Raw genomic sequence first — 23,525 nt, 5'->3', positions numbered from 1 at the left:
GGAGAGGAGGAAGAGGAGGGGAAGAGGAGGAGAAGAAAAAAAAACGGAATAATAATAAGAAGAGAAGGAGTGGAAAGAGAAAGAGGGGAAGAACTGAAAGCAGTTTGCCTGAGTGCAAAGCCCTCCCTGCTTGGATGTTGGAGCATGCCAAATAAGGAAGCAGAGGGCTGGCCAATAGGGGCAGGGCAAAGCAGCAGACCCCGCCCCTGCTAGTTTCAGTTGTCCTGCTCTGCTCCAGACATGCTGCACAGCACTCTATGGAAGGGAGGCAGCAGCCCTGGGAGCTCAGAGTCGGGCAGCCACCCGGGAATGGGGGCGGGGCGGGACTGGGCACGCCCCCAGGGGCAGGAAAGTCCCGCCCACCGCCGTGAAATGGCAACCCTATGCATCACTGAATGAGTAACAGTGTCACCCCTGCCCTTCACATACTCATCTGTGTAGGAGATTATATAATATGAGAAGGCCCAGTTGAGAAAGGCATTGAATCCAGATCCACTACTTTGTCACTGGCCTGTGCTGGCTTTCATAGATAATAAGCATGTTCTGAGCTGGGCTAAAAATGCCTAATGTTTCAGGGATTTTTCTGAGGCTTATTGCAAAACTGCTGTATTCCAATTGCAATTCTGTCTGCTGGAGCCAAGTTCTTCTCAGTGGTGGGCCCCTGCCTGTAGAACTCTTTATGACCTAAGATTCATTAATTCAAAGAAAGTAGTCCACTGAGATGTGTAATCAAAATTTTGTTTTTAGCAGCTTATTAGCCCAGAAAAGGATTTTGTTGCCTATGGTGCTATTTTAATTTTTCTGTTTCTCATTGTGATTATTTTTGTTATTGTTTTTACTGCTCTCCACTCTTGAGAATCAGTTTGATTGAAAAGCAGATTACACATTTACTAAATAAATAAAATTGAGCTACTACAGTAGCATATTATTCTGGAAGTATGATTTCAAAGCTGTTTTGGATTGCCAGAGAAAATGAATAGTATAATTACATGCCTCTAATGGAATGTTTCCTAATCATACAGAATATTTCAGAGATAAGAGTGATTGGCAGCCTATGCTTACTGGAAAGACATTTATAGAATGATATGAAAGTGGTAGCAAGCCAACTCACTATCTCAAAATCTTTTTGAGAACATTTTGGGAAATCTTTCAACTAGCTCTTTGGTTGACATCTTTAGCTGAAACATAGATCTCCACATAGACCTCTCAACTAGCAATAAGATTTTTCACAAAGTTTGGCATTGTGTCATTGATTTTTGTTAAATAATAGCCAGTGCATGTGAGTGAGATTGGTTGGGAATTCTGTGCTCCCAACATGACTCTGATAATAGTTCCCTAGATTGAATGAAACTATGTAGCAGTACTCTATTCTGCTTTCTTTAGACTTCCCCTGGAATACTGTGTCCAGTTCTAGGCACTACAGTTCAAGGAGGATATTGACATGCTGAAATGTGTCCAGAAGAGCGCAGCCAAGATAGTCAAAGATCTGAATGCCAAACTCTTTTGTTCTGGAACTAGGTGTAGTTTCAAGCGCCCCCTGCCCTGGCAAGAATTAGTGCAATGCTGAATGTTGACACATATTATTGCTATAAGATATGATCACTGTGGTAAAGGTGCTGCAAGATCTCTTTGCAAACTTTGGTAAATGATGCAGTGGATGTAACACAGCAGAGAAGCATTCCTGCTGTCGACTGATGGAATCCAGCATCCTTTAACGATGGCAGAGCTGGGCTCCTAAACAACAAATTCTGTCTAGACTGTCCTTGGCTAGTGATCAGATTCCCCATCGCTAGCTAAATGAGGGTCCTGGATTTGGGCTGATGGGAGAGAGAATGCCAAGGGTGATACAGTGCAGAAGCAAACAAATAAAAAGTGCACAAATGTGACCAATCTCTTCCTTCAGTTACCAATGGGAACTGTGCAAGAAGATTAGTAACAGAGAAAAACTTATTCCTGTCATATCTTTCCCCAGTCTCAAACTGCCAAATGATTTCATAAGGTATCTAAGAAGGTCACTAATACAAACTGACCCTTTCATGACACTGGACAGCTAATAATGTTTGGCCAAAAAAGGACCACGAAACTGATTACTCTGATGACAGAGTCCCAACTCACTACAAAAGTCCTATAAGGAATGGCTTAGAGAGCTGGGTATGTTTGATCTAGAGAGAAGAAGATAGAGGGCCTGAACAGACAGGACAAAATAAAGCTGCTTCGGGTCACTTTGGAGGTATGCTGTTTTAGTAATTCATTATTTTATTTGTTTTTTTTAAATGAATATTCATGTCTTTAAACTGAATTCACTTGGCTATGATCTGAGTCACTCAATTTATGTAGCAATCATAATTTGTTTCTGTGGTAATCAGAAAGGTGTTTTTCTTCATACAAACACTGTCTTGTTTATGTGTGATTCCTAAATGGTGTGGCATGACCTGCTGTTTAAGTCATAGGGATATTCTGGGTCAGTCATTACCCAGCTGGCTGTAGATTGATGTTGCCAGTGTATGAATGCTAGAAGAGCTTTGTTGCATGACTTGTGGACTACTATGGAACTGACAACCTGTCAAAGTCTCACATAGTATCCCCCCTTTTTGCTGTCCAAATGTTCACAACGGCAGCCTCCGAGGCCCTGATCTGCCGCTTTCCAGGCTGCGAGGAAGCGGCAAAAGGCCGCTTCCCCGTGGCCTGGAAAGGGATGTCCTTGGGGCTTCAAGTCCCAAGGACACCTGGCGGCAGTGGGGAGGAGGAGAAAGGGGCCGCTTGGCCCCTTTCTCCTCTGCGTTGCTGGGCGCAGCCATGTAAAGGCTGCGCCCAGCGACACAAACCTGGAAGGAGCTCCGAAACAGAGTTCCTTCCGGGGCCGCAGAAAGGGAGCTCTATGCGCCCTCGCGTGGCCCCACTACGTCACAACTGTGCCACCCCGTTTAGAGGTTGTGACATCGTAATGGCGGCGGATGTGTGGAATGGCCACCGCCATTTTGTGCATGCTCCGCGTGTCCTAGGGTTGGGGGCATGCGGAAAGGATGCCCCTTTGTAACCCTAGCACGCGCGGAGCGCACACTTTTAGGCCCGTCTGTAACGGGCCAGTGAGTCACTTTATAAACCTCTTCATGGCCAGCTTTCAGTGGCCTTTATAATGAGCAGCTGGGCAAACAGGGTTAAATTGAATTGTTAGTCCCAACTAGAGTAGACCCGTCGAATCAATGGAACTTGTTTCTTCAACACCTATGTTTTCTTTGGAAATTCTTTGATGAATGCCATTATCCAATGTATGTTTACAATGTGATCTCTAGTGCCTCTTCCTTTCAGCTTGGACACCTGGCATTTCTCACTCCATTTATGATAGAAGTCTTTGTTGTAGAATTTTGAGTCTCATTTTGCTTGCATGAGAAATTAATTCAGTGATCATGTGGTTACTACAATCCCTGGTGACCCCCTTTTTTGAGAACTGGAATGTATATTGAGTATTGCCAATCTGTGAACCATTGTTTTTGTTTTCCATATTTATGGACAGATTTTAGTTAGAACTGGAGTAGTTTCTGTTTCTGTGGACTGAAGCAGCTCTATTGGTATGACATCTATTCCTGATAATGTATTTTTCCCAAGTGCTTTGAGTGCAGCGTCCACTTCACTTTCCAAAACTGAAAGTTTGTCTTCATAGGGTTCTTCTTAAAATGAATCTGTCATCCTTTCATTTCTTTTATATATCATAGAATCATAGAGTTGGAAGAGACCACAAGCACCATGCAATCCAATCCCTGCCATGCAGGAACTCACAATCAAAGCATCCCCAACAGATGGCCTTTATTTAAAGATATAATAATTTGTTTTTTTAATAATTTGTTTTTTTTATATACCGCTATTCCAAAGATCATAGCAGTGAACAGCAAGTAAGCTAATTAGCAAGTAAGCTAATTTGCTCCCAACAGTTCTTCCATGTGTTGTTTGTATATTATAGTAGTTCTCCTTGTCTCCCGAACATAAGTCGTTGCATTCAGTGTTCTAACTCTATTTCTGCCACTGTTTACTTTTGCTTCTCATCTGTCCTTAACTGCTTGAAAATTTTCGTCTGTCATACATTTCCCTGATTCAATGCATCTGCTTTTAATTGTATTGTTTTTTAATATTGTGAAGCCCAATTCTGGGAAAAGAGTGGAATATAAATAAATATAACAACAACAACAACAACAACAATAATAATACTTTAATTGGATCTAACAATTGGATTTGGCCCACAGTCTTGGGTTAGTCACACATTATATTTTTATCCTTAGTTAGAAATTGTTGCTAGCATTAGGGCAAGGAATCGGCAGTGAAGGATTTTGTTTAATGAGAAATTTAATTGATAAAGCATTTGTTCATTCTTTCATTTGTTAAATATAAATCCTGCCTTTCTGACTTCTGAAGGGATTCAAGGAGATAATTTCAGTCATAAGGTACAACAAGAAGAAAGAATAATTTCTTCTGAAACATCAGGTGGTGGAAAAAGGTCACAGACAGATTTTAAAAAAAGAGTTAATAGTGAAAAACTAATGGGAAAATGTGCAATATGAGATTCATCTGCAAAATCTACAAGAGATAACAAGCTACTAGCTAGTGTAGCCATTTAAGAAGCAATGTGATGTGGTCAGAGTGGCAAGGAAAGAGGAAGATTTTGACAGCAGAGTAGTGGAAAAGAGGTGTGGGGATAAGGAAAGACCGGATTACAGAAATCAGAGTAAGATCTGGCTGGATCTACTGTGACTTCTACCACAGAGAATCCAACAGCCTGAGCAAATTGGGAAAAGTAGGCCGAGGGATTCCAGAGATGTTTAAGTATTGAGGCAAGCTCAGGACCTTGGACAAGAATAAGGACAAGGTGTAGTTCAGAACATGGTAGTTAGCAGTTCTGCAAATGAGAAAAGTGAGTTGTGTCAGCATTGATTGTAGGTCAAGCAAATGATAGAATTGTATAATCTGGGCTAATAGCCAGGGCTAAAATTCCATCACCTGAGTAGAAACAGAGCTTTTTTCTACAGCTTTTCCTTGGAGCTATTGTTGCATGAAGGCTCTGCCTCTGAGGCTCCATGGTCTGGGACCATCACAATACCTGGGTTTTGGCTGAGAGGGCAGAGGGGACCCTTTCTTGCCTTTGTCTTCATTATAGCATCCCTTGATGATGGGAGGGGGTTCAAACGCTAGGGTCAGATCTTTCAAGTGTGGACAGAGTATATGTTAGAATATATATATATATGCATTAATTAATTAATTTTGTTATAATTGTTACTTTGTATCCTGTTTTCAGGATATGAATCCTCCCATGACCTGATGTTATCTTTGCTGGGTCTCTCCTCTCTTCCCTGCAGCCCTTACCAAAGGGCAGTTGTTGAAAGATGTTCAAGTGGGCATAGGAATAGCCTAGTGTAAGCTGGCTATGTGGTCTATTTCAGATGCTTTCTTAGCACTCCTGGGGTTCATTCATGATTGACTAATTACTGCCTACCACTACAATAAAGCTTGGAAAATTTGCTTATTTGAATGACATCTCTCAGAATTCCCCATGCCAGTGGGGCCAATGGCCATTTCTTTATAGAGAATATTATTGGGAATCATAGTTTAATATGCCTCCCTCCCCAGTTAAGTGGTGCGTATATGTAAGAATATAGTGCAAAGTTTCAAGCTTAGTTACCTTGGCTTCCAGGAATACTTATATCTCAATATTTTTAACTTTAGAAAGCAAGAACTGATTTTGCCTACTGCCAAGCATTCCTCAATTACTTGTCTTGGATCATGAAATATAATAGGGCAACAAGGAAGTTGTAGTTTAAAGGCAATTCAGGAGTAGCTCAAAATCTCTAAGGTCCAGAACAGACAGGCAGGAAAAAGCTGCTCAGTCCTACTTTTTCCCAAAGTGTGTTGAAACCCTGCTGCCCATACGGCTCACTCCCACTGTCAACCAAATATGCATGGGCTGACCACATGGCACAGTGTTGAGCTGGGTGATTTTTTTTAGTTGCCTCCCCACCATACATACACACCATTGCAGAAGTACACTGCCTCCAATGACCTCCGGCATCTGCCCAGATGCCATCCCATTGTACCCCACCCCTTTGATTGGCCACACAGTTACATGTACGATGCTCTGCCCATATAGGGCATCAGTACATTGGTATGTGAATTATGCATACCATAAAACACAATCATGAAGACCCCACACACATGCCCCCTTCACTCCTCTTCACCCCATGCCCTCTTGTTGGACTGTCTGGTTAGTGTATATTTTAATTATATTGATTAGGGTTGTTGCACTTTAATTTCTTTGCTTTCCTGCAGCTCCACACTGACATCAAGGCATTTATATACAGGCACAAAGATGCACATTTTCCAGGCTAAGTCAGATTATCCTGGCTTCTTTTTGCTCCAGTTTTTAGCCCCAGTGTGTGGCTTCAGTCCTGTTTCCAGCCGCTTTTGAGGCATGTGTCATCTAAATGCCCTGCCTCGAATGTGGTTGGAAACTACTTTATTTAGCCTTTCTCTAAGCTAAAAAAAGGCCTGTTCAGACATTGAGTCATCTAAGAGAAAAAGGGAAAGAATAAATTACAGTATTCTTGGAAGCTGAACATTTGTCAGGTTAGAAGAAGATATGGGAATAGGCTGCATGTCACAAATGCATTGGGGAAGGAAACCAGTAAACAACAAGAAACACATTTTTCCCTTGAGGAAGGCTGGAGCAGGGAGGGATTGTTGTAGTACATGATGAAAGCTAGGATAGGAAAGACAGTTGGTTTGGTGGCAGACCATGGGCAGCATTGACTAGGGACTGAGGCATTTTTTACAGTGAAATGCCATGCATTGTTAAAAGGAGAAATAAAATGTAAGGAATTCAATGAGGCTTATTCCCAGGGAAGTGTGTATAGGATTGCGACCATAGACATGTACACATTTCATAGAAATATTTCTCTTTAATTTTCCTAGATATATATTTATTTTTAGTGAATTCATATGCCTCCTTCCTGCACAAAACGATGGTGTTTATGTTAAATTACAATTGCAATATAACAATTAAAGTATGACAGGTATAACAGTTACAATAAAATTTAGTGTTAAAATTATAGAAAACTGAAAGCATGACAGATCAATTCAGTCAAGCAAAATAATGAAAGAAAATGCCAAAACCAGCTACAAAACAATGCTGAGTTGTGATGCTGGCAAAAAAACTCCTCAAAGCAGTTTAAACCCATTTCCCCTTTAAGAGTTCAAAGCCATTAAAGATACTTTGGCAAAAATTATTTATTTATTTAAAAAAAACCCTTATGGATGTTTTAGCATCAGTTTCATAACTCTATGTTTATCTGCTTATTTAACTGTAAATTAATTTTCCTAACCATCTCTGAAAAATAAATAACACTGGAAGAACTTTGCTCTGCTTGACATATAACAAGCAAAATGAGTGGCTATAATGTATATATTTTGTGTGGAAAACTATCCATTTTTTCCCCTTTGGATAATGCCTTGTGTGAAAAAGAAGAGTAATTAATGCATGGAAATAATTTTGTTAGAACTTCTGTGTTTCCCCTGTTCCCCTTTTCCTCCTTCATGTGTTTGGATTTGATTCTGTGCTCTTATGGAGTAGTTCTGAATATGAAAAAAAAAATCCTAGAAGAGCCAGGGGTGGCATGTTTTAAATAGCTAGAGGGCCAAGATATGGATGTTTAGTTCATAGAAGTGCCAGACTGTGGGCCTATGTGACTTACAGACCTTCATCAACAGTGTTGTCTGTGTCTGTCTTATTCTCATTAAGTGCCATCTTTACTAGGGTACTATGAGCAAATTACTTTCTATTTCAGTAAATGCACTTGTGCTTTCAAATGGACTGTGTGTCAGACGCTTAATTTGCAATATATTCCCTTGGCAAAATTAAAAATTCAAATAGTTGAGCTGGAACACTCAAACTGTGCTTGCTACTTAAATTGGTTGCTGCCCGTGAGCTGTCATGCTGCCCTTTATCTGCCTGATGAGTCTTAGACTGAGGCACTCACCAGGTGCTTTGACAGGATAAGGGGGATAGAGTTGAGGCCAAAGATTTATCATTCAGCAGATAAAATGGGATACCAGAGGCAAATTAAATAGTCCCTCAGAAGGACAAGCATACAACCTGTTACATGATATCAAACAGATTCTATACAGAATCATTCATGGTAATGCTAACACTTAAATGTTGTTAAAAGTTCACTTTGAGTTTCAACAAAATGATTTGTTCAGGAATATATGTAATTTGACTTGAAAGAGATTTGAATTGACTTAATAATAAATAATAAAACTGTCTCTGAAATAAATTAGAGACCCACATTTTCTAGGTTGATTCTTTTCTTTCTGGGAATGTTATTGACACACAGAGTTCAAATAACTGTGCCCTGGATATATAAAATACCTTTCTTCGTTTTTTATTAGGCTTATGCATTTGAGCAGGGTGGTATATATACACATGGTAAAAGTAATGTAAAATACCTCTGCAAGCAAAATATAAGGGGTCACATATGAAAATGAAAGCTGAATACACAATACATTATTTTGTAGGCAGCTGTCAAGGTGGAGCTGAGACCCAGGAATCACACCAGGAAGCAGACAAACCAGAATATAACAGAGTCAGGAATATTGTTGCTGCCCAGGAAATGTTCAAGCCTCCAAAGAAAGCCTCCTGGTTCTTAGTACCTGAGGGCCCAATAGTTAGTTTGTGTGAATGGGGTAAATCCAGAACTTGGAAACAGTGTACCACTATCTGGAGATACTTTCAAAATTGTAAACCTGAGAGGTCCTGGCAGTATTAAAGAAATAGATGAAACACGTTTTCTGAGTATTTTAATGCGAAATAGGGTGAATCTAGTTGTTGAGCTGAACACTTGCAACTTTAGACTGTATCATTTTAATGTATGTTTGTGTATCTATGCATGACAGCTTCTTACTCTTCTGAAAAAGCAGCATGACTTATGGGTGCATCTACACTGAAGAAATAATGCAGTTTGGCACCACTAGGTGTTGTAGCTCCATCCTATGGAATCCTGGGATTTGTAGTTTTATTAGGTCTTTAGCCTTCTGTACCAAAGAGTGGTGGTGCCCCCCCCCCCCAAAAAAAAAACTATATATCTAGGATTCTGTAGGATGAAGCCATGACGGTTTTAAGTACTGTCAAACAGTATTAGTTCTACAGTGTAGATGCACGTTATGTGTGGCTGTATATGAGCACAAAGCTCCTTTTGTACCTCTTGATGTTTCTTCTGTTTATGAGGAAGGAGTAATTAATTGGTCTTTGTAAACTCTGCAACTCTGATTTTTCTGGTGAGAATATTCTGTGGCTTATAAGTTTCTTTTTGGATGCAAATATGCAGTGGGAAAATAGGACAGACAACTGAGATTGTTCTTGCAAAGTACATTGTAGCATGCAAAGTGTATCTGATTCAACTGTTAATTTCTTGGATTTATTGAGTCTTTTTCCCAAAGATGGGATTCTAGTCATCTCACAGAAATATTAAATTAAAAAAAAAAACTATAGAAAAGGACAATTTATTAAAAAAAGAACTAAATTAAAACCCCAATTTAAATAAATTTATTTGAAATGTCCAGTTGTTGATTTTAAAAGTTGAGTAATGCAAACTGAGCTGTTCCATGCCAATGACACACCACTCTGGAAGAGGATTTTTTAGTCCATGACCTGAAATCCTAGCTATTTATTCTTCATGTCTTCCTCCTTGCCACTAAAATTGTCTTCCTTATCCCTGCTCAATTTCTGTTCCTTCCATAAGCGCTGTAGGTTGAACAGGTTGTCAGGAGGCAAGTATTTTGCTACTCTAATTGTGGATGATGGGAGGCAGGAGAGCATTCTGATTTTGTTTATGTATTTAAAAATATCATCCATAAAGTCCTACTCTGCCATCTTGTCATGCTGCAGAAGTGACCTTTGGTTCTCAAAGGCTATGCCAATGGAGAGTAAGCCCTTGCCCATTCTACCAAATTATGGCCCCGAAGGCAGACTGTGCGTCTTTATTTCAAAGACCAAGCCAACTAAGTACAGAGAGGAGCATCAACAGAAGGCTACTAAGTGACAAACTGACTACTATGCATAGAATATGTGTGATCTGCGTTGGTCCAGGGACTACCAGCATGGATGGAATCACAGATATTCAAGGTTTTCAGGGTATTTAAAAAGATTCAAACTGAATACTTTACCTTTCTACTTAACACAAAATAATTATGCCTTAACTTTTAAAAATGCTCTTTTGCTTTCACAGAATGTAGATCATGCAAGAAGAAAATTGTCCAACCTATTTTAAGAGCTCCAGAATAAAGGACACCTCCCTTCTAATATAGGTCTTATGCTAGCATGGGGTCCTTAAGGGTACAAAGATTTTGCTGCAGTATCTGTGTTTCATCCACTCCACCCCATCTGTACTGGTGCATGCACTGAGGAGAAAACTTGGTGCATACATGTATATAAATGAATTCTTTCAGGTATCAGAAAGCAACATCTTGAGTAGACCCATGTCTCTTGCAACATGTGACTTCAGCCTATGTCCTGTATGGGATGTTACATAAGTCAACAAATATTTAGGGTCTATTAGCTGTGAATGGACCTCTGTTTCTAGAGATTTTGAAATCATGGTATTGTGCTATTCTGATAGAGTTCAGCGCAAACACTAGAAGCAGATAAATGAACTAGAGAAAAATTATTACAAGTAGAATCTTCCTTATCTAAAATTCTTTGGATTGGAATTGTTTTGGATTTTGTTTTAGAATATTTGCATATAAAGAGATATATTGGAGATGGGACCCAAGTCCAAATATGAAATTTATTTATGTTTCATATACACCTTATATACCCAGCCTGAATGTAATTTTATACATAACATTTTCATTAATTTTGTGCATGAAACAAAGGACTTTATCACACGGGAGGCTTACTGTGAGTAAATCACCATGAAATCATCAGAAATCATGAAAGAAGCGTGATCAGAGTTCACACCCTTGTTCACTTCTCCTGTCAGTAAATCGTCATAGAGGCATTGGGGCCCACTTCTCCCATAAGTAAAGTGTTCTTGGAGCCGCCATTTGGTAATAATGGGATGTTCCGTTATTGCCAAATGGCAGCTCCATGATGATTTACTGATGGGAGAAGCCTCTGATGCCTCCATGACGATTTACTGATGGGAGAAGCGTGTGTGTGTGTGTGTGTGTGCTTCTTTCAGGGTTTCTGATGATTTCATGGTGATTTACTCACAAACCTGCCATGTGATAAAGTCCAAAGTCCAAAGTTTGTGTACACTGAACCATTAGAAAGCAAGTTTCACTGTCTCAGCCACCCACTTGGACAATTTTGGACTTTGGAGTATTTGGGATTTTAGAATTTCGGATAAGGGAAACTCAACTTGTATAGAGTAATACATCTAAAAGGGCAAAAGGTGTTGAGAGTTCAGCAAGACAAAATGAGCTCACAAGTTAAAACAACAACACAAACTGTTTAGTTGGCTTGCTTAAACCAAAGCTAGTTACAACAGATGGTATCTGCTTGGAATAGGAAACTTATGAGAAGAATCTTTCCTCTAGTTAGAGTAATATGAATACAGTAACAGGAAGCCACTTGCCATCTGGTGTTGCTCTTGTTTTTAGAAGTATCCAGTGTCATAGTGTTCGAATGTGCACTTCATTACTGTAAGTAAGCCATAAGGACACAGTTAGAGGTAACCTAAATAACAGGAGCAAAGGATTTTTCAATCTGTCACAAAACAGTAGCATCTTATATTTCACAGACATTAGGGGAAGCACTGTAACATATTGTTTTATTTTTATTTTATTTTATTAAAAAAAATAAACAGGTGTTATCCCATTGTCTGTTGACTGGCCTGTAAGAAGACTGCATATAGTTTTTTTTTTAAATAAAGCCAGTTTGTTCTGTACCTTGACTTGATGTAGTTCAGTGCACTCTGAATGTAACTTTTGTTGAGTACTGCTATATCTGAGGACTTGCCAAGATATATTTGAAGAGGGAAAAAACAGCAACCAAAAACAACACTGTAAATTCAACCTTTCCTTTACCCCAAGGTGGAACATCTTCTGTGCTAGTTAATGGGTTCTACTGCTTACCTTTTAGTGGGCTTCTTATGACAAGAGACACTTGCATTTTGGCAGTCTAAACTTCTCGTCTGGCATTTAATAGTTGAGAGTCAGGAAAGACTTTGCAAAGTTGCAGAAAGGATAGTTATTCTTTTTTGAGAAACAACATCAGCCCCAAGGACATAGGCAACTGCACTGTTCTTTTCTGTCATAGCCACACTAGGAGGAAAGAGAAAGCAGAGGGCAGCATCTGTTCATCAGATGTTCACTGTTTACTCCAACTGGCAAGAAAGAAGCAAAGCTGGGCACTGTGGTGATAACTTCAGTCATTAGATCAGTAGTTATGCTGGAACACAGCTTTTTTGGTATCATAGGGAGAAGAGGAGGAAATAAAAGCGACAGAGGATTTAGAGTTCTGTGAGAGAACTGGGGTTGTTTGAACATGTTTGTCTGAATTTGTTTTGAGGCCCACTTCAGTTTGGCAGTGGATGGAGACCACATAGGGGTAAAGTCTCAGAATGATCTCAGTGGAGTTGGCACAGTGATAGTCTAGCATTCAGATTATGAAGGACTGAGGTGGATGAGCCAACAATCTGATTTTATTTCAGACAGGTTCATGTTCATATGTCCAGATATCTTTGGAAAACAGGCTATAGAACAAGGTGGTGAGGATACGCTAGAGGGGTGGGTGAGAAAACAATTCACCACTGCAGTGTCACACAAGGGCTAAGGTCTGCATCATGTTCATGGAGTGTAAGGAAGAGTGAAAGTAAATTAGGCAGGGATCAGAAAATAACACAACCATTCCACTTAACATGGGGAATGTGAATGGGTGAAGTGAAGGGGACTGTGCAAAGTGACAGGAACCCTGTGGTCCATGTGCCAATTGCTCAGCTTATCATAGTGCTTATTGAAGGGTGTGCTCATAAATCTTTCTCCAATACTTTCACCAAAGAGGCTGTAGCTAGGGATGAGATCTATTTTGCCTTCAGTCTCTACTAGAGTTGGGTAATTACACAGTATCTGTGCTCTGTGACAGAAATTTCAAACTACTTCTAGTGCAAACACACAGTGGAATAACCTTCTTTCTGACAAGTACTTTGGATGAGTAACTCCTTCATGGGCCATCCCTGGATCCATGATGCATGCAAAAACACATGAGATTGGCTCACCTGAAAGCAGGTAATTCTTACACCTTTTAAACGTAAGACACTTCTTTCCACTGTGAGAAGTGTACCTTCTTATGTTAATTTGGAAACAAAGCACACCTCAGGTACAAACTCACTGCTCTTCTCACTTGATTCCTTGAAGCTCATCTTGACTGTAACACTTCTTTCATTTCTTGACTTGTCCAGGAAGTCAAAGCAGGAAGACACATTTTAAACATGATTATTGAATAAAGGAAATAAAGCCATTATATTTAAACTTCTGGTGGTTTGTTTTCCACATGATCAGGGAATTAAGATCTTAAATACCAACAGTGAGCTCAGCATACTATGGTATGTGTATCAAAAATATATATTTATTATAAGTTTCCTGAGTGTTTAGAAATTAATCTGGATTCAGATGCTTTTAATGAAGCATTTTCACCCCTGTTGTGCTGATGCAAACACTGTACATTTTACAAAAGGTAAGAGATAAGATGGATAATCCTGAGATTTATGATCCTAAAGTGTGATTATGCAGACTGCTGTCAGTGTCTTTTAAAGTCTATTCTTTATATAAAGATTTCAGATAAATATCTTGTATAATGGTTTCTGGTGTATCTTACTAGAGAGATGCCATCTGCATAAGCTGGTTTATTGAAAAATGTTCTGGTTCTTTGCCTGCTAGCTACATTCTTCTGTCTAAATCCTATACACTGGTCCCCCGGGTTACGAAATACCCAGGTTACGAAATTTTCGGGATACGAATAAATCCCATAGGGATTTATTGTTTCGGCTTACGAAGGTTTTTTCGGGTTACAAAAAAAAATTTGCGCTGTTTCAAATGGAGCCGCGGCGCAGCCGCGGCTTTTTCTCCATTAGCGCCTATGGGCTATTCGGCTTACGAAGTATCCCGGGTTACGAAAGCGGCGGCGGAACGAATTAATTTCGTAACCCGGGGTACCAGTGTATTCACTGTTTAGAGAAGAAGCAATTGTTAATGTGCATACATTCAAATTTATCAACAAAGGTGGTGCAAATGAAGAGTAGATAAAATTGGGAAAGGTAGAAGAATGTGGTGAGAAGTATGGTGTAGAGTCGACCATCAGGGAAACACATGAAAAACTCTTAATAAATGCAAAAAAAACTATGCATAAGTCTTATGAACTTTTGATGCTCCAATTGGCTTTCACTTCTGCTTTTCAGCAGGATTCTGTTGCTCAGGATTTGGGTAGTGTGCATTTTACAGGCCACTTGTTTATTCCAGAGACTACTCTTTTCTTGTGCAAATCTTTTAATGATCATGTCTTTCTGCTTATTTTAGAGGCACTGAATGGCTTACTGCCTGTCGACTCTTTTCACAAAAAAGATGTGGCAAAGAGGCCTGGAGGATACTTGAAAACGGCATCACTGCAAAGGATAGAAATTCAGCCTCCCTCTGACTGTGGACCATTGATCCTGAAGGGGCTTGAGCATCATTGCAGAAAACACTACAGAATTCCTAACAACTGCTCTCAGAAAGCGCAATATAAAACTGAGTTGGGATTGTTCCATTGTGATAAATGTGTGAACAGGGCCCCACTTTCTCTTAGTGTGGCAACAGGATCAGCTGGAAATATAGCAGCTGGCCTTCAAGTGCAACAATCTGATAATCAGACCTTACCTGTTTGTCCTATGTTTGATGTTTGTCAAGAAGACACTTTGCCTTCATACAGCTCATATGCACACCAAACCAATTGGCTAGATCCTATAAAAGAGGTGACTCATCATGATGGATCACAAGGGAGAGAAAGAATGCATGCATTAAATCAGAAAGAAGTAGATCATTACAAGGATTCTGAAAGCAAGGACATCATCTGTAACTCTTCCAGTTCTCAGGATCATTTTAATTCAAGTTTTAGCTTCATTCAACTGTCATTAAATTTAGCTGCTGAAACAAATGGCACTGAACACCCATCACACTATGGTGCGTCTAAAGAAGTGCTGCATATTTGCAGAAGAAAAAAAGCTGAAAATGTTAGTTTGCATGTTCTGGAGGAGAGACAAAGAATTACAGAGAAAGAATTGTGTGCTTTATCCAACCATACAAGTGGCAAAAAGTGCCAGGGCCTGCAAGAGACTGCAGAATATAATAAACTGCAGAATTGTGAGAGTGTCTTGCTTTTACATGCAAATGCTGGATTTTGCTGTTCCACTGATTCTTTGGGTGCAGCATCTGCTGGCTCTTCTGTGACCTCAGGCTATGAAAGTAGTAACGCTGTTAGTGATCACAGCTGGGATGCTCTGATGAAGAAATATGAATCAGTACTACAAGAGTGTTTAATGGACAACCAAAATATATTAAAGGTTGGCACGTTCTTCATGCCTATTCTATATTTTAAGAATTTAATGAATCAACCAATTGGTTGTACGGCAAGATAAGAAGTAGGCATAGGAGCACATTTTTATGTATTTATACTGTGGACCAGCAGATATGATTGTGAAAATTTCACTGGCTGGTTGTAAACATATGGAGCCCCATGGCTACCTCACTATTACCTCCTTAGCCTTCTTGAACTCATAGCCTGAATCTAGTTGTTCATCCTTACTAGAATGTGCCCAATAAATCAATTAAACTTTCATAAGAATTGACTTACAAAATCCTATTGATTCATTGGATCTACTTCAGTTGGGATAAGCAATTAGATTTAGGACCTAGTTCTCTGTTAGCATGTCTACTCCCTTTCTGCAAACAGAACATGGACTCTAGGCCTGGCTAAACAACTGCAGAGGGGCTGTTTCTGCCCCCACTTCCGTAGACCACACTGCCACTGCCAGAGTGCTTGGACGTAATGTCACATCTCTGTTGGTTCTGAGTAGTGTCTGACATGCTGCTGTATTTGGATGTTTGTGGTGTGTATGGTGTGTATCATATGGAGGATAAGGACGGGAGCAAAGTGGATTGCTCCTGTCTTTATCCCATCTCATTTACACAATTGGGGAAGGATTATGACACCCCATGCACTTGTCCCGTTCTTTTCCCGGCCTAAGGTGTAATGGACCTGTCATTTGGTATTAATGGGAGCTTCTGTTAATACCAAATGATGGATCCATTACACTTCAAAGCTGGGAGAAGAAAGGGATAAGCAGTATAATCTTTCCCTTGATCATGTGAATGAAATGGGATAAGGACGGGAGCAATCCACTTTGCTCCCATCCTTACTTTCTGTGTGATAATCTCCTATGTGGATGCACTGTGTGTTAAAGGCATGTTTTGTGCTGGATGTTGTTCCCTCCCACACTTTTTGGGGCAAAAAAGTATTTGGTGGGGGTCTGAGGGCTTTGGGGGACTTGGGAAGCTGGGTAGAAGAAGACACATGCTGAGCCCTTCAGGGGCTACATATGGCCTGCAGGCCACACTTTCCCACCCTTGCTCTTAGCTCTAGACTAGGTTTTTCCTCATGCTTTTATTGTGGTGCTTCCATCCCACTTTCCCAATGGTTTTTCCTGTTATTTCATTGTTCCCCAGTTCCTTGACTGATTGAAAATGAAAGGATGGAGATGCATAAAAGAAACAGGTTATCTTGAAGTTTTCAGATTTTCATGTGACTGTCCGTTGCTGTGCATAACAAAACATGATTCTTGTTTCATATTACAACTTGGAATATAATGTATTATATCTTATCTTTTATATTCTCCTTTTGAAATATAATTGAGCATTGTAGATAACATGAATATCCTCAGAAATTTATGAGTAAAACATGATGAAATTGACTTGCATACTTTTTTTTTTTTACTGTAAATGTTCAAAACTACAGATAGATGCATCTACATATTTTTAATTAATGCAGGTAAATTTTTTAATAAGAAAACTCCAAAGGCTTCAGGAGAAAGCAGTAGCTGAGGATGACTATGAGAGAGGTGAGTCATTTTTCTTTTCACTACAGGAGTGCTTTTGATAGTACTTAGTTCGTTCCTATGTGTGTGTGTATGTGCCTTCCAGTTTCCCATCAACTGATGGCAACCCCATGAACTTCATAAGGTTTTCTTAGTCAAGGAATACTCAAAGGTGATTTTCCCAGTTTCTTCTTCTGAAATATAGCCTACACAACCTGGTATTCATTGGTGGCCTCCCATCTAAGTACTAACCAGATTCGCTGGTTAGCTTCTAAGATCAGACAGGATGTGGTGTCTCTAGGCTATTTAGGACCTCTAGCTCTAAGTAATTACTCATGCCTCTAGGGTAAGGGAGGCTCAGGGTGGGAGTACAATACATTTTTATCCTTAGCAATCTTGTAAGCTAGGTCACATAGAGCGTGAGGTCAGCTTTGCTGAAGCCTCATTTGCTGAGCCATTTGAATCTTAAGAAAAAACTAATAGCATGTAGAAAAACAAATTTAGGCCTCACAACATAAGGCTAATAACATATGACATGTAAATGCGTACTGCAGCCCTGACCTTTTGGCTTTTTTAATGGAAGAAAATCGGTTTGGGGAGAGATTTACCCCTTTCCTGCCTGTCAAGTCTATGCTCCAGAGTCTGTCCTTCTGAAATGGCTGTTCTGTATTTTAAAACATGCTCTGTATCTCAGTTGCACTTGTGTCCATATAACATTTAATTATCCCCTATGTAGTTAGGGGCCAGTCAATTTCCGTTAAATAAATAAGGTAAAGTATTGGACAAAAAAGCAGATTTTTTTGCTTCTTTTTGCAAGCTCTAAGAAAAGTCAAATTCAGACCAAAGCCTTATACAGGATTAAGGGATTTGTGAGAGCGGTGCTAAACTGAAATCTGTTCATTTATAGATCTTTAAGGGCATACACTGGAAGTAACATAGCTTCTGACTAGTTTCTAATCAGCAGCTTCCATCTATACTCATCATTCAGACAAGTGAAGAGTGAGATGTTAAAAAAAGAATAGATTTTCCATCCTTCTTCCTGCTTCTCAGCCTTTTCAATCCATACCTGCAAGTATGCATATTAAATATGTTTTTTGTTGTTATTATGTTCCTCGTGGGTTTTTTCTTGGCATGATTTGTTCAGAGGGAGGTTGCCTTTGCCTATCCCTGAGAGACAGTAACTTTCCCAAAGTCACCCAGTAGTTTTCCATGGCTGAGCAGTAAATTGAACTCTTGTATCCAGAGCTGTAGTTCAGTGCTCAAACTACTACACTACACTGGCACATTGGATTGTTTACAATCCTAAATAAATGACCAAAGGTTATAAGCATGTTTATGTGCAACCAGTCTTGCACATACTCTCTTCAGCATCTTTACTCGTCCATCTGTTCTGTTGGTTCTTGTGTTAAGGGGCCTCACCTTGTATGAGGCATATACCTACTGCATACCTTTTAGTAGGAACTATGAAATTTCCAGTTCTATCTTTGCAGTTTCACACAGTTTCTCAGAAATGCTTTGTATATTATAGTTCTGCTGTTACATCTTCACAACATGCATAAGGGAATATTTAGTTCAGTTTGGGAAACATGTGATCCTCCAGATCCTCATTCTCTACCATTGGCAGTGCTGGCTAAGGCTGATGGGAGTTATAGCCAAACAATAACCACACTTTCCTCAGCCCTTATTTATTTCTTCCTAACTTTTTGCTGCTTGACCTACTTCTCTCTCTCTCTCCCCATCTCTAAGACAAGTTTTTAGGACTGCTTTTTATTATTTTGTGTCATATGAGCAGTCTTCTCAAGATCTTTTGTGAAATCCACACTGTTCATCTCAGGGGGAAAGCTTTATGATCTTGAAAGCTGAGAACAGCAAGAAAATTAAGATCCTGACCTTTCTCTCCCTTTGCTGTCATATCATTTTCAGTTCTCTTTGCAGAAACTACTTTGTAGTTTGGTGAAAATAGCAAAGTCACACCTGGTGGGAAGTTCTAAACTAGGTGAAGTATGGGAAGACTACTTGCTTTCTGTCTTCTTTGTAAAATAGCTACTTAACTTTAAAGATACTTTCATGATGTGGAGAGCAGGCCATATGTTGGGACAGGGAGGAAATAGGTCAGGGTAACTAGCAGGCCCCTTAATGACAAAGGGAACATATTGGTGGATATTTTGGGAAGGCTTTTAAGTGGAGAGACATAAAAGAAATCATCATCATTAAGAAACAAAGGGAGTACATTAAGTAACAGAGAATGAACATCCTGTTATCTAATGTGAAGTGGAAGGCTTTCATGGCCAGCATCCATAGTTTTTTGTGGGTTTTTCGGGCTATGTGGCCATAGCCCAAAAAACCCACAAAAAACTATCCTGTTTTATCTTTACTAATGCCCCTTACAAAGCATCATCCAAAACATTATTATAGGATTTCACTGCACGTGAATGAAGTTCTCACTCTGAACCACTATGGCTCTGTTGTATGATGTCTTACAGTCAACACATCCTGAATATGCATTTAATCAGGCTATACCATTTGTTGTCTTCATCCCCCTTTCTCCTTAGAATAGAGAATAGAATAGTAGCTTAGCTATAAGAAGCGCTTTTATGGCATAGAATTGCTTCCATACTAGTGTAAATTGTTGAGGGACAAACCAGAGATTGATCATGGAATACAGGCAGGCTGTAACTGTTTGATGGTGGTGATGTGTTCTATCCCTTCTCCTTTCTCTAGTTTGCATGAAGAACTTCTGTTACTTTGTCCAAAATGCTGCCCTACTTAGAAGTTTATCGCACACCTCCCCCCCCATTATGTGAACTGGAAGGGGACTCGTGGCTGTGCGTGACCTGGAAAAAAACGGATTTTATCGCACAGTGAAGCATTCTCAAAAGGGCTCCATTCCATCCCCCGGCGCCAAGCTGTCCCCATTCAGTGCCGAGGAGCATTAAATGTTCTGGTTGGAAGTCTTCTGACCAAGGAAAATGGCACCCTTCAGCACTGAATAGGGACGGCTTGGTGCCGGGGGATGGAACGGGGCCCTTTTGAGGACGATTTTGCTGTGCGATAAAATCTATTTTTTTCCAGGTCATGCATGGCCCCAAGAGTCCTCTTCCAGTTCCCATAACTGGAAGGGGAAAAGGTGTGTGATAAACTTCTTAGAGTGGAGTGGTCTGCTAGTAGCCTGAGTAGCCACAGCTGAACTAAGGAGATTATCGCATGGCTTGATAAATCAATTTACCTCTATGTGGCTTCAAGTTTAATTTGGGTGGCATCCTGATATTACAGCAAGGTTTTTGCCACTGAATTTGCCACCTGAATACATCCTGGGTGCATCCCCACTTCCAGGAGTGCACCAGCGGCCATTTTCTTAACTCAGAAAATTCCCAGATCCGAAAAGAGCCACGATGAGAGCTCCTTGAAGCAGGGATGAACCTGGGATGTATTCAGGGGGCAAATTCAGTGGCAAAAACCTTCTGATAACATCAGGATAATGCCTGAATTAAGCTTTAAGCTGGATAGAGGCAAATCAATTTATTAAGCCATGGGATAAGCACTTAAGCAAGATGTAGCTGCAAATGATGTGCTTATATTAATACTGGGTCCTAGAATTATTTCTAGCAGGGAAGCGAGCTAACTATAGGCCAACAGAGATACTTCCAGTCTCAAGGACAACTTCAGTGCCTGATCTTTCAGAGGATAGGCTTGTCTGAGAGATGACTTACATTTTCCCAGACCTGCTTCATTGTGTTCCTAAATGTAGACTGGAGGACTGAAATTATTTCAACCCCTTCATTTGTTTAGAATTACTGAGGTTTTATAGCAAAATCAGAACTTGCAATGTTGTCTTTAAAGAGTATGTATGTAGGTATATGTGACTTTTGCTTCTCCAATTATAGCTCATTAGCATTATTTGACATTTGATGAGGGTTGCATTAATTACACATTACTGGCATGTTGTTTTTAAAATGCACCAACACACACACACACACCAATGATCAAAATCACCTTAGAGCAAGATTGTAGATATAATTAGTAAACATTACTTGCTGCACTACACATTACTTATTGCACATTGTTACTGGTTGTTATGTTATTTTGCAAAATGGCAACGTAATAGGTGAAATTGTTACTGAGGGGACTCTTGTTTGACCCCTTGGCTGTTGGCCTTTGGGGTCCCATAAAGTTCTGTTGTCCTCCATGTTATTTAATATGTACATGAAACCAATAGGAGAAGTTGTCTGGCATGCTGGGGTGCAGTGCTATCAATGTGTGGATGACACCCAATTCTACTACTCCTTTCCAACCCGATCTGTGGAGGCTGTCTTCATCCAAAATCAGTGTTTGTCATTACTTTCACATTCCGAGAGGCACCATTCGTCTTCTGATGATGGGTGGTGGGAAACCCATCATCATCATCTGTCTATTTATTTATTTATTTCCAGGATTTATATCCTGCCTTTTCCCCACAATGGGAGAATAGTCTATCTGCCTAGTGAGTTTGAGTAATGCTATTGCCATCAGACTTTATTCTCCTTGCAGCACTTACAGCAAAATATCATAGTGGCACTTTACAATTAGCAAAAAGTTTCTGTTTGATCAATGAAGTTGTAGTTTTATAGTATGTCGGTATATACTGCTAATTTATGGCAAAATCCATGTCTGCTCAGAAGTGAGTCCCACTGAGTTCAATGAAATGTCCTCCTAGGTTTGAGTGTACACAATTTCTGCCTTAGTTGTAATTAGTTATGGAAATTGGAGACCTCTGTTTCAATATTTGGTTAGGGAATGAAGTTCATGCTGAAAAAAAGGATAAACGTATTACTGGAATATTATATGATTTCCTGAATTAGGACAATTAATTGTGTTTGCTATAATTGTGATTACTACATCAGTCTGATAAATCTGATGCCATTTTTGAAATTATTGAGAATCTCCTTTTAATCATAAGATTGAGTTCACACATCTTTTTGATTCTGTGTATAATGACTAATTTCTACAAGAGCTGGTTAATTAGAATTTATGGTGCTTTAATTTAATTTTTTTATTTTTACTGATATCACAGAGAATAATTTTTGCCTAGAAATAGGTACTAATTTCTTATATGTGATGCACATCAGGTACCCAGTCTCTCTGGGTAACAAAGTCCCCCCCCCCCCACCATTACTTCCTCTCCATTCCCCAGATAATCCTGTCAGATTGAATATTGAACTCTCCTGCATCTGGATACTTCTCTAATCCAGATACATACATTCATTGCCTCCCAAAGGTATAAGGTCACATATTTTTGTATTATTTTCTTTAGTGAGGAAGATGGATGAATTAAAATTAAACAATTAAAATGGCTTTAACCTGGCTGACATTAGGTAAACCCTTTCATTATTTTCAGACTGCTAAAGATGCTTGTATTTGTTATTTGAAGATAATGAGCAATTATTGACCTTTCTGGAAAGGTTTTCACAGAATAATAGGTTTGTAAAATAGTAAATAGTGATTGCTTAGAAATTCTGATTCATAAAAACAGAGACATTTTGAAGGACCTACATCCACTGTTTTTAATTAGCAGACAGGGATCTCAATGGTATTACATATATTTCACTGAACGAATAAAGATATTCTTTCATTATTATGGATTTGGGGTGATATTTCCCTCTGGGCAAGGTTATATTTTTTCTTGGGTTTATGTTGGCATATCTAGGCTATTTCTGCTGTAACAAAAGTAATGTATTTAATTTACTTATTTCCTTCCCCACTCCATTCTTGTCCCTAGTTTTCTTGGTGAATTTAATCGAGATTTATATTTTGACCAAGGAAACCCCATCTATTACTAACCTGTATACAGGGGTGCCACAAGTCGAAAGGCTACTTGAAGGTATTTGTGCATGGATGTGCATGTACACACACACACACACACACACACACACACACACACACACAGGCAATATGATCCCAGAGTTCATTGGTCAGAATGATTAATTAATTGAAGCTGGTATGTTTTCAACTAGTTCCTCAGGAAATGTAGATATAATTGTGATAGATATATGTGCTCTATGGGACTGATTGGTTTGATGGCATCAGTTGCTTGAGCTACATTATCATGATTTTGTGCCAAATCCAGCATGGGAAGGACTTTTTGGCTGCCTGCACAATCCTATACTACTATGCACTGACTCAACCATGGACTGATGGTGATTCTGCTTGGCCAGAACTCTGGAGAGGTGAGAGCCACTACATACATACTTGACCATGCCCTTTCTGGCTCATTAAACAGGCCAGAGAAGGACTAGTTGAGTAGGCTTAGTCAGTGCCTCCATACAACAAGGCAGAGTTCCAGCTAACCTAAAGGAGGCGATCCGAAGGGAGAAGCGGGAGATATAAATAAAATTTATTATTATTATTATTATTATTATTATTATTATTATTATTATTATTATT

At 39.5% G+C, this 23,525-nt stretch overlaps 1 protein-coding gene across 1 annotated transcript in view; it reads left to right on the top strand.

Moving 5' to 3' along the window:
* DISC1 (DISC1 scaffold protein) overlaps window positions 1-23,525 on the top strand; it is a 267,571-nt gene that overhangs the window by 22,881 nt on the left and 221,165 nt on the right. Inside the window, exons 4-5 of the mRNA XM_042456717.1 lie at window positions 14,554-15,575; window positions 17,060-17,129. Of these exons, the coding sequence (XP_042312651.1) occupies window positions 14,554-15,575; window positions 17,060-17,129 (1,092 nt within the window). The remainder of the gene's footprint in view (window positions 1-14,553; window positions 15,576-17,059; window positions 17,130-23,525) is intronic.

Source organism: Sceloporus undulatus, chromosome 1 (assembly GCF_019175285.1).
Source record: "Sceloporus undulatus isolate JIND9_A2432 ecotype Alabama chromosome 1, SceUnd_v1.1, whole genome shotgun sequence".
In the NCBI taxonomy this organism is placed as follows: Eukaryota; Metazoa; Chordata; class Lepidosauria; order Squamata; family Phrynosomatidae; genus Sceloporus; species Sceloporus undulatus.
The sequence above is the reverse complement of the archived record's forward strand: the minus strand, read 5'-3'. Positions and strand labels throughout refer to the sequence as shown.